The 14,076-nt window shown below is 36.0% G+C and overlaps 1 protein-coding gene across 3 annotated transcripts in view; it reads right to left on the reverse strand.

Annotated features, from left to right (window-relative positions):
• LOC111874876 (vascular endothelial growth factor receptor 1) overlaps window positions 1-14,076 on the reverse strand; it is a 90,499-nt gene that overhangs the window by 44,018 nt on the left and 32,405 nt on the right. For 2 of the 3 annotated variants that reach the window (XM_023870733.2, XM_023870731.2), the window contains exons 3-5: window positions 11,327-11,519; window positions 9,706-9,836; window positions 6,068-6,230 (exon numbers count right to left, since the gene is read on the reverse strand). In XM_023870733.2, the coding sequence (XP_023726501.1) occupies window positions 6,068-6,230; window positions 9,706-9,836; window positions 11,327-11,519 (487 nt within the window). Of the gene's footprint in view, window positions 1-5,398; window positions 5,547-6,067; window positions 6,231-9,705; window positions 9,837-11,326; window positions 11,520-14,076 lie in introns of all 3 variants that reach the window. The other variant, XM_023870732.2, reaches the window with a different exon arrangement.

Consider the following 14,076-nt stretch of genomic DNA (forward strand, 5'->3'; position numbering starts at 1 on the left):
AGAGTAGTTAAAAATTACTTCACTAATGCATCTCCTTGATTTTCAGTGCATCAAACATGCCTCACATGGCTGTTATGAAAGCAAATGTAATTATGGATGCTCAGTGGCAATAACAATAATTGGACAGTTTGAATACAAGAACTTTCCTATATTATACCTTACACATATTGATATAATAGCTATCTTTCACTTATTTTTTAGTTAAAAGTCACATGTAAGTAAGAACAGATGACAATGCTAGGGAAGGACTTCCCTTAACTGCTGATCAACACATGACCCTTCAACCTCTGAAGTGTGAAATCCATCAAGTTATTACTATAGGATTCTGACGATGGTGTATAACACACTGATATGTTGGGATTTTGGACTTTATCCATCGTCCTGGTTTTTAAGATAACAAATAAAAACACGACGTTTCGGAAACTGGATCTGTTTCCATCCTCAATCACTGAGGCTCAGTGATTGAGGCTAGCTCTTTCTAAGGGACCCAACTGAATAGGTGTTTTCCTTCACCTGAGGACGGAAACAGATCCAGTTTCCGAAACGTCGTGTTTTTATTTGTTATCTTAAAAACCAGGACGATGGATAAAGTCCAAAATCCCAACATATCACCATCAAGTTATGTTTAAAAGTTCGACACCTACCTCATAAAAAGTAATGCATCTCCATTTAAAATGAAAAACTGTTTAAGGCTGTACAGGAAAGACCTATGGTAGTATACCTACTGACACTATGTAACTCCTTACTTCTATCTTTGATGTCCTTATGAATATGCATGAATAATATATAAGATAACATCTGAAACACATAATGTACTGTACATAATAAACGAAGCTTAATGTTTTTGCTAAAGATGCTTACTAAATTTTCAAATGGTATTGAGAACCTGCAATCTGTGAACATGTTTATTTTGAAGTCTTGCTATAAATATACAATATATCTTAAAACTAGAGCTACAGGTTATAGCCCTGGAATACTGGTAACATATACAAGGTTTCATTTATTGCCTCACTCTGCATGAAGATTTGATATGACTAGAAAACATAAACACACACATACAAAAATCTCCAACTGAATATATTAAATCTACTTTCTGAATAAGAGGCACATTTCACACAAAATAGCTATGTATGTATTACACATCATGAAATTAAATAGTGAAGTACAAAATATTGTGACGTGTTGTGCTATGGAGGACACCCCCTCCCTCCCCCAGCAGTGACGTGGCAGCTCTGGCCACGGTGACGTAGCAGGTGAGTCAACGCTCCCCCCCCCCCGGGCTACGTGGCACCGCTTCCTACTGTGACGAAGCATGCAACGCCGCTGTTGACACGGGCAACAAGCAACAGCGAACGGAATAAAAAGCCGGCTGAGCAGTAAGCGAGAGTAGTGTGTGATCAGGGGAGTGTGTGAGCCAGAGCAACACAGTTGGAATCTAGCAGCAGTCGCGGAAAGAAGTACCGGACGCATGTGATAATCACTGATAGTGTGACGTGTTGCGCAATGGAGGACGCCCCCTCCCTCCCCAGCGGTGGTGTGGCAGGTGAGTCAGCGCTCCGCCCCCCCTCCGCACTGTGACGTGGCACCGCTTCCTACTGTGACATGGCACGCAACGCTGCTGTTGACACGGGCAACAGGCAACAGCGAACAGAATAGAAAGCCGGCTGAGCAGTAAATGAGAGTTAGTGTGTGATCAAGCTAGTGTGTGATCAGGTTAGTGTGTGATCAGGAGTTAGCGTGTGAGCCGAAGCAACACACTTGGAATCTAGCAGCAGTCGCGGAAAGAAGAACCGGACGCATGTGATAACCAGTGATAGTTTGTGATAACTGAGAAGTAATTGGGTGTGTGTAACACAGTGACACTTAAATAGCTCCCGTACTGTGAATACATGTAGACTACTGAAGATAGAGTGAACAGATTATTGTGAACAGGGTTATAAAGTGTGAAACCCCGCAGAGTGAACAGATTATTGTGAATAGGGTTATAAAGTGTGAAACCCCACAATAGTGTTATAATCAATTGTAGTTACGGCTTGTAGGTTGTTAAATAAACCAATTAACAATCCGAACGGCGTCTTCAGTAACTAAACACGTTACAAGATTACAAAGCATTCAGTTGTTAATTGTGGTTATCTTCATATTAATATGCCACTAATGTTATCAACATCTAAGTGTATGTACAGTACTAAATGCCACAGAGGGAATGCATTATACAAGGGTTATTCAATAAACAAGGTTCCCTAGATCACAAAAATTAAACAAGAAGACATGACAACATTAAATGTAGCTCATTTATTCCAGTGATGCATCATTATTTTTCAACATAATCTCTGAGCACATTGATTACATTCGTCCCATTTTGGCACAAGTTTAAAAATTACACTGTGGTCGAAATTTGGCTCTTGCATTTGCAGATCTTCCACAAAAAGTCATTCCCACTTCTACATTAATGTGGAATTGGCGACCTCCCAAGATTTGCTTCAGAGGCCCAAACAAATGGAAGTCTGGCAGGTTAAAGTCAGGAATATATGGTGGATGATCCACAAGTACCCAGCAAATGAACTGCAGCAACTCAGGCTAGGGAACCTTACTTATTCCACATCCCTCAAATGAAATGAAGCATAAACAATTACATCACAACAGACTTGCCAGCAAATACAATATAAAACCACCCAACTAATGAACTCGCAATTCAGACAGAGGAATTCTCTCACTAATCAAGTATCTGATTACACAATGTTAAATTAATTTGTTGGTTTTTAAAAGTGTGTCAGAAATTAAAATTAAACACATATATAACAAAGGCTGTATAGTATTCCTTCACATTTTGGTGGTGCTGGGTTTAAATGCTGGCCTGAAGACAAATTATCTTGTGTGGGAACATCCCACATACTATCACGTCGGGGTCACCAATGTGGGATTGTCGATGCTCCATTAGATAACCACTCCAAAAAGTTTGTGGGCCCTGAAAAGGGCCATTTGTTCCATCACGGTAGATAGTTTTATGGCCGTTCATCTAGTCTGTCTGGCCGGTGCTATAATGCTGTGTGCGCTGGTAGAAATAGCTGTTGGCTACGGCGTGTTGGCTGATGTTCCGGCAACTGTCACACTGTGACTAGACAACTAACTCAGCTGCCGCCACTCCAGCAACGACGCTCCACGACCAACCGCGCACCAGCAACCACACTCTGCAACCAGGCAACTTCCAGCAACCGCTGCACTGTGACCAGACAACTAACTCAGCTGCCGCAACATCAGCCAACATGCCGTAGCCAACAGCTATTTCTACTGGCGCGCGCAGCACTATATCACCAGCCAGACAGACTAGCCGAACGGCCGTAAAACTATCTACCGCGGTGGAACAAATGGCCCTGAATGGAGTGGTTGTCTAATGGAGCATCGACAATCCCACACCTGACTAAAGGTTTTTATCATTTACCTCAGTTTCTCCAGGCTAGTGCTGAGTTAGTACCTCAAATTCGGTTATGACCGCCNGATTTGTACACATTTATGAATCATTATCATGTAAAACATTTATAAACAGGCCAGATGTCTAGTATGTGCAACAATAAATTAATTTGTCAGTTAGTACTTCCTACTTTAAATAAAATATATATATGATATCTGAAATAAAATATAGCTATTGATAGTGGATGAAAAATCATACAAAAATGAATATTCAAGTCAATATACCATGAGAACTAGCTGGAGTTAAATTCTATATCAACCGCTGAAAGAATATGTTATTACAGCATCGTAGGAAAGTGATGTTTTCTTTTCAGAATAAAGATATACTCCACAGAAGCAGGCAAAGACCTGGATGACAGGAAATCAATGGGAAATTAAAAAACAATATCAATAGCAAATATAGCATGATGATAATTGAAAATATTAATTATGATGGCATTAAATAAATTAAATTAATAGCTTTCAATTTATAATGAAATAAAGCGTGGGATTGTCAATGTTCTAAATGACAACCATGTAGAACTGCACCAATTGTATATACAAAATCGTATAAACTGAATGTACAGAATAGCTGCGAAGCTATGTGGAATGTTCAAAAGTTGGCTGGCCCTCAAAGGGGTAGTTTGTTCCACCATGAGCGCACTAGCAGAATTTGCTCCTTCATAGTAGGCCAAGTCTTATGGCCATTCAGCTGGCCTGTCTGACCGATGATGTAGTGCTGTGTGTGATGGTAGAAACAGCTGCCTACAGTCGGTTTCTGGAGTTGCGGCAGCTGCATTAGTTGCCTGGTCACAGAGCGTGGTCACTGGAGACTTGCTGCAACTACATCAGTTGGCTGGTCGTAGAATGAGGTTGCTGGAGAGCTGCCTGGTCGCAGAGCGAGGTTGCTGGAGAGCTGCAGCAGCTACGTTATCTGGCTGGTAGCAGTGAAGAGCTAATGACTCTGATGCCCAATAGCTCTGAACTGAATGTGATCACTGACTATTGCGAGCTTTGGGCTCCGCCTTTTATACCATGCTTGATAGGCGGAGCGAAACTTGCAGTTGCGACTGTGAGCACTGATTGGCTAGTGCACGCGATGATACGAAGGTGGGCTGAACAGCGAGTGCTGTATAAATGCAAGTGTTGGCAGCAATGTGATTGGTTAGCACACGTGATGATCTGCAAGTGGGTTGGACATCGAGTGCTGTATAAATATGAGCACAATGTGCAGCAATGTGATACTGACCTAGGAGTGTTGTCTGTTGGACCAGCGAAACAGCGTGTAAGTATGTAGGATGTTACCACAAAAGTATCTTTCGGCCAGAAAATATATATGAATAACATGTTGCCAGATTTACAGACTAAGATGTGAAGTAGTAAGTGTAAGTGTAAGTATGTGGGATGTTACCACAAAAGTATCTTTCGGCCAGAAAATATATATGAATAACATGTTGCCAGATTTACAGACTAAGATGTGAAGTAGTATCCTCTGTGGTGATTATACATAATGATTACGGGCTCTGCATACTTGCAGTGAAATCGTTTAACAGTGTTACCGTAACATCAAATACTATAAAAATACAAAATACAGATTTTATGAAGTTCTTCTAAGAAATCAATTGTCATCAGAATGATGACAACTCATGACAGGCAAATATTATTGGCAGATCCTTCTACCAGCAACCATCACTACAATTTTTTTTTAATACAGATGATTTCAGTGCACTGCCATAATGTATGCTGGACTGTGTGTACTAACTGAACACCTCATTTTGAAGTTTAATTGTTCATTTCTCTAATCCTGAGTAACTGTTTCTGATATAAGGTATTTTGCTGGAAAGTCTTACATATATTTCCACAATCGCAGAGCCAGCTGCACGAAACAGAAGAACCACACCACCAGCTTAATGTTGAGGAGATTCATGCTACTTGTGGGCCACACACTTACGATTGACGATGATATGAAAAGGCATCTCCTGTTCACTTGTACCTTGAATTGCTTTGCAAACAAACTCCCCAGAATCAGTTATTTTATGTAAAATAACTGTGAAACCAACTCTAGGATCAAAACTAACATCATGATTTATTTCTGTAATCTGAAATAACAATACATAGTTACATGCATTATTATATGAACTATAATTACATTTCTATCAGCAATTTAAATTTGGCATTAAGTAACATGGAGGGATCTTAGATATAAAGTAATTCTTTAAATTTCAGAAAAAACTGAGCAGTTCATCTTATTTCATAATAAAATACATTACGTTAGTTATTCAACATGGAAACCAATTTGTGATTTTGATAACACTGTCAGGATAACAGAATGCGTAAATTTATTTTTGTCCAAACATAGGCTATGGCTGATATTACTGCTTTCAGGACCATACAAGAAGCTTATTATTCATCAATTTTAGGCTGAAGAGTTTTCTGGGATATACTAACAGCAGGTATGAAGATATATATATATATATCAGAACTGCATTTCCTTCTAAGTGAGAGAAACTGAAATTATGACCCTACCAGTTGCTTATGTTAAACACAGATAGTTCTCTTCATGACAAAAAGCCAAATCTAAATTGCAAGCTTGATTTTTTTTAAAATAAGTTATACATACTCAAAATATCTAAGTGACAGAGGAGTTCTTCTGATACCTCCCCCAGACTGGCAATACACATATAGATACCCATGTGCATAACGTTGATTGGGTCCAGAGTGAAACCGATAGTAGGATCATAGGTCACATTCATAACACCTTCTTCATGGGTACCTAAATGAATCTTGAGATATGGACATGCATAAATAGCACCTTCATGAAAAATTAACAAAAATATATACAACCCAAAAAACTTTGTGAGCATATTTTTCCTGGACTGAAATAGGTTCTTGAAAGATTCCAACATTTTTAATAAAAGGTAAAGTTGTTCCTGTGCTTAATTAAGCACTAGGCCATAAATGAATGAATGAATGAAAGCCATAAGGGGGAGTGGAGGTACAGATCCACTGCTCTTTACCCCAGCACTAGAGTGGGGTGAGCGGCTAGCTTCACGCCCCAGCCGCTTTATCTCCCGGCCAAAGAGCCCATGGTACCCACTGGATAGGAGGCTAGATCGGCCCCAGGGCTGGTGTGGACACTACAGAGAAGAAAAAATTCTTGGCCTTGCCAGGATTTGAAACTCGGCCGTCCAGCCCATAGCCACTCATATTACAGACTGAGCTTGAATATCAATGTAAATTTAGTACATGGAACAAGAATATGCATGTAGATGCCTTCAACAACCTCAAGGATCAAGTCCAAGAAACAAACACTTATACATTCTGGAGCTTATGATTACTGAACACATTTTGTTTGAACCTAATTTTTATTTCTAAGCATAATTTCATGTTGTTATATTTCAAAATATTTATTATTAAATTCTATACACTTTACTATACAAAAGAGAGTCGATGATATGGGGTTTAGGTTTTACTACCAAAAGTTCTGAAAATGAATATAAGGTTCATATCACCTCATAGGCATACTGTAACAGCTGCCTCATTAGACTTTAATGGTTCTGAAAGCTAAAACTGGTCAGTAAACGTAAATTACTTGTACAGATTTGTATAATAATTCTGAAGCTTTTATTCAGAGAGCTTTGAATTAAATTCATATCTTAAGTAGACATAATTAATGACTAAATATCAACAGTTAATGCAGATGGACTGTGTAAACTATAGTATGCAATATAATATATGCAATAATATGCAAATAATATTTGCATGCAAAATTTCAAGACTACATCAGTACATATTTAAGTTTTATTTCAAAATTCAATTACAAATGTTGTAACTGATACAGTATCCCCTGTGAGAAAGGTAAAGATAAAGGTAAAAAGGTAAAGTTATCCCTGTGCTTAACTAATTAAACACTATGCCATGAAGGCGTATGGAGGAGTGGATGTATATATCCATGTTTTCTTGACCTTGGCACTAACTGGAGGTGAGTGGTCAGCTTCATGCCCCTGCAGCTTTACCCCCAGGGAAAAAGCCCCCGGTACCAATTAAATAAGAGGTTGGGTGGACCCCAGAGCCAGTCTCGACAACATGGAGAAGAGAAAATTGTTGACCCTACTGAGACTCGAAATTCAACCCCTTGGTCATCAAGCATGTAGCCAGTCCCAGCATACTTTCCTACAGATAAAAATTAAAACTGCCCTAACTCAATTAGAAAAGTAAGAAAAATAAAAATACATATAGAAAAACTTTTGATGAGTACAGGCTTTAATTATCATGAATTTCAAAATCACTAATAATAATTCTCTTTACCGGCAATTATAAAACGTGTATGCCAGAGACAGCATTGATAGTTCGGCAGCAGCTGCATCCTCTGAAATCCTCTGAAGTCTAGACTTTTTAAAATACTGTCTGAGGAAATGGGTGCCGAACACATTGTTGTTTTTTTAGTAATGCTCGATGGCTTTCAAGAGGCAAGGTATTAAAGAGAGTGTTTAAGCTGAGGCATGAGGTGTTCTGCTTTTTAAATGGAGAAAATCACCCACTGGCAGACAGTTTCAGCAACAAGGATTTTTTATTGAAAATGGCTTACCTCACAGATACATTTGATAAACTAAATATCCTCAACACTTCACTTCAAGGGAACGAGGCAACTATACTTTCTTGGAATGACAAAGTGAAGGCATTCATGAGAAAATTGTACCTCTGGAGAAACAATATGGAAAGTGACAGGCTGGACATGTTCCCTACTCTGGTGTCAATGGTACAAGACACTGATAATCCAGTGCTTCCAATGGACATAAAAAGCTGCCTACTTGATCATCTCATAATGTTGAAAGTTCATTTCGAAAAATACTTTTGCAATGATTTTGATAAATTTAATTGGATTAAAAATCCATTAGAAAATGCTCCTGGGCCATCATCTCTGAAGGTAAATGAGCAAGAACAACTCATCAATATCACTAGTGATACTTCATTAAAAAGTAAATTTAAGAAATTGTCTTTGTTGGAGTTCTGGATACATATTGGCAAGGAATTCCCAACTTTTTTGAGTAAAAAACTGCTAAATAGTATGTAGAAAAACACAAAATAAACTGAATAAAACGTCAAACATACCATGACTTCTATTTTGATAAAACAGGCTGGGGGGCCTGAGAGTATTTTCTCTTATCAGGGGGGCTCAGAGGTAAAAAGTTTGAGAACCACTGATGTAAGAGAATAGAAAATAAAATGCTCCATACATTAAGAAGTGGAACATTTTAGCTGAAGTGGCCACAAATTATGAAATAATTTCTGTTCAATATTCTTTTAGCTGTTTTGTTAGGTTAAGGTAAAGTTGTCCCTGCACTTAATTAATTAAGCGCTAAGACAGGTATAGCTCTGCCATTCTTGACTAGATGAACGTTAGTAGCGAGCTTCATGCCCCAGCCCCTATACCTTCCAGAAAAGGGCCCCCTCGTACCAGTTGAAAAGTAAGCTAGGTGGGCCCCAGAATCGGTCTAGACACTGCATAATAGAGAAAATTCTCTCCTGCTCCTGCTGGGAAAATAACCCTGGCCTTCCACACCATAGCCTGTTACCATGCCGATGGAAATATCCCAGCTCTGTTTTCTTAGGTTCAGTGATAGTACATTATTGTACATATTACCTTCAACTTTGCTGTGTCATTTACATAAAAGATGTTAATATTTTATGACATGCCAGATAAATGTAATACACAAGTTCAGTACATTATTGTACATATTACCTTCAACTTTGCTGTGTCATTTACATAAAAGATGTTAATATTTTATGACATGCCAGATAAATGTAATACACAAGTTCAGTACATTATTGTACATATTACCTTCAACTTTGCTGTGTCATTTACATAAAAGATGTTAATATTTTATGACATGCCAGATAAATGTAATACACAAGTTCAGTTTTCATATCAAAAGACAGGTTTTCCATGTTAGGAAAAAGTGCCAGATGTGTTTCTTGGTTTATTTAATTACTCTTTATCAGTGGCATGGTTAGATGCAAACAGTAAGATGATTATGAATGACAGATCTGGAATGATATAAAATTGCTTTGGACTGTTCAGAAGTATCACTCTAGATCTGCCTGGCTGAACTAAGGAAAGCCACAAGAAATTTCAATCATGATGATCATTAACTGGGTCAAAATTTTAACCAAAAACCTCATGAATATGAAGCAGGAGTACTAATCACTGTAATGCTGCATCTGAATTCACTGAAGTGCATAGATAGGTAAACTAACCTCAGTACCATCCTTCCACAAGGTGACATTTACATCTAAGGATGTAGGCCGGCATGGGATAACTGCTGGCTGGTGCTGTGAGACAGTCTCTATTACAAAATTCCCATCCTTCACCAACAAATTTATTAAATCTGAAAAACAGCCAAATAAATTTGACCATTGTCTGTGTAAATCTGATGGCTGAAATAATACATTTTATTGCAATCAATCAAATAAATATAATCTTATAATTTTCCTTTCAAATGTGTAACTGGTATTAGTGTTATGTTATACAAAAGTATAACTACAGAAAGCATACTTCTCTGGTGTTAGAGAAAATAAGTTAAGTTCCTTCCAGGAGAAAAAGTAGCAACTTTAAATTTTATGCAGGAGAATTATAAATCATATCTTCAAAAAATCATTAGTTTCTAGGCATACAAGAATATCAATACATAAAACACTTGCTAGGCCAATATTATCTTATGGTAATAAATCATGGACAATAAGAGAAACTGATGAGAGAACATGATTATCAGCAGAAATGGGTTTCATGAAGAGGACAGACAGTCAAAGAAATGAAGAAATTATGAGGGAACTACAAATTCCACAAACAGATTTAATAGAAAAATACAAGATAAATTAAAAAGACTGAAGAATAAACTGACTGAATGCAACAAAATAATCATCAGAAGGGGTTACTTAACGTATTTCATTATAATATGGGCAAATGTGAAGATAACAGGATGTGCTTTGATAAAATTAAAAAAAAAACTCTTAAAATATAGAGAGAAATGAGGGGCCTTATTAGCAACATATGCAACGAAAAAGAACACAACAGTTTCCTCACCCAATAATAATTTTAACACCTGATGATGACCACATTGGTCAAAATATGTAGTGATAAATTTTAGAGTGAATAACTTTAAATAAATCTGACAGAATATAGTGTTGTGCATGAGACTGTAAAAACTAACTGACACTAAAAGAAAAAGAAGTTTGGGAAGGCCTCTGGAATGATGGAATATTCTGTTTTGTAATACATGTAACTTATGTCAATATGCCTAACACTGGAAAGAATGGTTGGCTGATATGTACTTAACACGGTATTTCATATTGTCACAGAATGGGAGGTATTGTACTTTGGTGACAGAGCTAATTTTCACTGATTCCTCATGGTCAGTGGGATTTGTTACACATCAAATATAATCTTTGTTCTTTGAAATTCAATTTGACCTCTAGGTTCTGCTTAAAAAAGAAAAGACTGTTCCAAAAATTAGATATGCATGCTTCAAACCCTATCCAATACCAGTGAAAGTAAACACTATTTCATCAATTTAAATTAATTACAGATAACTAGGTCATAAAAAGGTTAATAAAGAGAATTTCATGATGGTTTATATAACTTTGACTTTCTCTTTTAACTACCTTTCTTTTCTGCATTATCATAGAATTATGAGATATGAAGCAGCATGGTGAGTCTAGCATAATATTTTGTTCTATGATTCTTATAAAAATTACTTTATAATTGGCCTTTGGGCTTCTAAATAAGCATGTAAATAAAAGAATATCATAAAAAATAACATTTCATAATATATTCCTCCTCAGAGTTGGGAAAAATATAAGAACTGAGTCATGTGCTTACCTCTGACATATACATACACGTGTGTCACATTTTCCAGAGCATTTTTCAAATCTGTGGTTCCATTTACAACACAATAGTAGAAGCCAGTATCTAAGAAAATGGCATTTGTCACTTTCAGTACAGAATGGTATTCTCCGGTGTTTGTTACAGCGTTGGAAATGCTGATTTGTGACGAGGGACCATATGATTCATCCTATATATGACAGGGAATTTCAGAAAACTAAAATAATTTGAAATTAATAGCGCCTTCTAATATCTATATTTTAACTGTATATAGATCTCCAACAGGAATTTTTTTTATACTTTTTAAATAATCTAAAATCCATTCTTACACGAATATACACAAATTTGTCAAATATTATTATATGTGGAGATATAAATGTTAATTGTTTACATGATGGCGATACTAAAAAACAAAAACTGGATTCTCTGTTAGCTTCATACAATTTATGTAGTATTGTCAACTTTCCCATTTGAGTTACCAATTTTTCGGCTATGGCTATTGACAATTTTTTTATTGATAAACATAGAAATGAAATGTATTCAATAAATTCATTGTCAAATGGAATATCAGACCATGATGCTCAAATTCTTACATTGAATAATCTTAAATTCCTGAATTCACCTAATTATTCTGTTAGTACATGAGACATAAATGAATTTACTAAATTAGAATTCAAGCTAAATTTTAATTGTGAAACTTGCGCACACATATTTACTATAGACGATAATTTTCTTAATACCACTTTAATAATATTTAATCATAGTTTTCCTTATAAAAACATTTCTCTAAACAAAAAAATAAAAGCTGGTTAACAACTGGAATCAAGACATCATGTGCACGTAAAAGAGAATTGTATGTGCTTAACAGAAACACTGACAATCCTGAATTAGTAAGATACTACAAGAAATATTGTAAAATTTTATCTGATATCATAAAGTTAGCAAAGAAGCATCATTACAGTAGGCTTATTATATATTCTAAAAATAAAATTAAAACTACTTGGAGTATCATTAGATCTATAACTAATACCAAGTCAAGCAAAAATATAATATCATCAGTAAGTATTGATGGGAAATCATATAATAAATCACAAACTATGGCCAATATTTTTAATAACTATTTTATAATGCCACCAAATCAAATGCAATCTAACAAACCTACTAATGTATCTAACTCCTTAAGTTACATTTTTGAGGTGTATAAACAACCGTTTCCAAACATAAATATGACCCCAGTAACTAAAAGAGAAATTAAAGATATAATCAAGTCATTAAAATGTAAGAATTCTAAGAGATATGATGAGATTCCACAAAACATCCTAAAAATAATGTGACGTGTTGCGCTATGCAGGACACCCCTCCTCCCGCCAACGGTGACATAACACCATCAGAGCGCTGTCTTTACTAGGTGAGTCAACACTACTTCCCCTACCCAGCCAGCGGAGACGTGGCCAAGGGATGCCGCAGTTGCTAGGCGGCAGTAAACAACTCCCAACAGCGTCACTAGCAACACGACGCCAGACAACAGTGGTGTTATTACGTGGCCATTTTCTGTGTTGTCCGGAACGAAGCTAAATAAGGAGCAGCTAAGACTACTCACAGTCAGTTCTGAGTTAGCCAGCAGTTAGTTCTGAGTTCTCAAGTTCTCAAGTTACAAGTTACGAGACAGCCAGGCAGTCAACCAGCGCTTGCAGTGAAGTATTTGTGATACTGCTGATGGCAGTAATTGTCAGATTGTAATTTGTGTGATTGTAAAAGGGAATGTGAAATAAAATTAGCTATATACAATACGGCATGAAGTTATTTGTCACATTATACACCCAACACGTGACAACTGGTGTCAGACACCAGGAATATTATTCAGGAATTAAGATATTCAATAATCTACCACAAGGCATCAGGAATCTATTAAATGATATTACTAAATTCAAACAGGCTCTAAAAGAGTTTCTTCTTGCTGGTTCATTTTATTCTTTAAATGAATATTATGAATGGAACACAAGGGGTGATCCTGGTTCTTATAAATAGCATCTAAAATTAACCTTGACAAGTCCTATTAAATAACTAAAAATATACAAATAATCATCTACTTTAGATCTGCATACAAACTAACTATGACTTTCACTTATTTTAACATACAATCTCTTGTTGTTTTATGAATTTATTTATTTATTTATGAATGTATTTATTACCATAATAATTTTTTAGTACACTTCTGAGAGAAGTTATTTATTCCATTTATTGCTCATGCATGTTAGATGTTTTTATAGTTTTTCTTTTGATGTGTGAGTGATGTAACATACATTATTTGATATTGTATCGTTTATTGATAATATCCATTCATATGCATTGTTTTTATAAACTGGATGAATTTTATAAGATAAATGGTTAATATGTTTTCATCTAGTATTTAAGTCTTGTTGTAGTCACATTTTATTATGTCTAGTGACTGTGTTGTCTATTGAATTGAACTGAATTGAATTTATTTACATTCTATAAATCCTAAGCAGGTTAGTACCTTTGGATACAGAACAAGTCAAAAGGTTACATACATAAGTACAGGCAATTTTAGCTTAAAAATTAATATAACTTAATTTTACATCATTCTCTATTTACATTGAAGTATTCATCTAAAGAGTAGAAGGAATGAGCATGTAGATAATTCTTTAACTCTGATTTAAACTTTTTAGTATCATTGCCCAAGTTTTTAATACTTTGTGGCAGATTGTTGAACACTTTTATATTAT

Source organism: Cryptotermes secundus, unplaced genomic scaffold (genome assembly GCF_002891405.2).
Source record: "Cryptotermes secundus unplaced genomic scaffold, Csec_1.0 scaffold160, whole genome shotgun sequence".
Lineage (NCBI taxonomy): Eukaryota > Metazoa > Arthropoda > Insecta > Blattodea > Kalotermitidae > Cryptotermes > Cryptotermes secundus.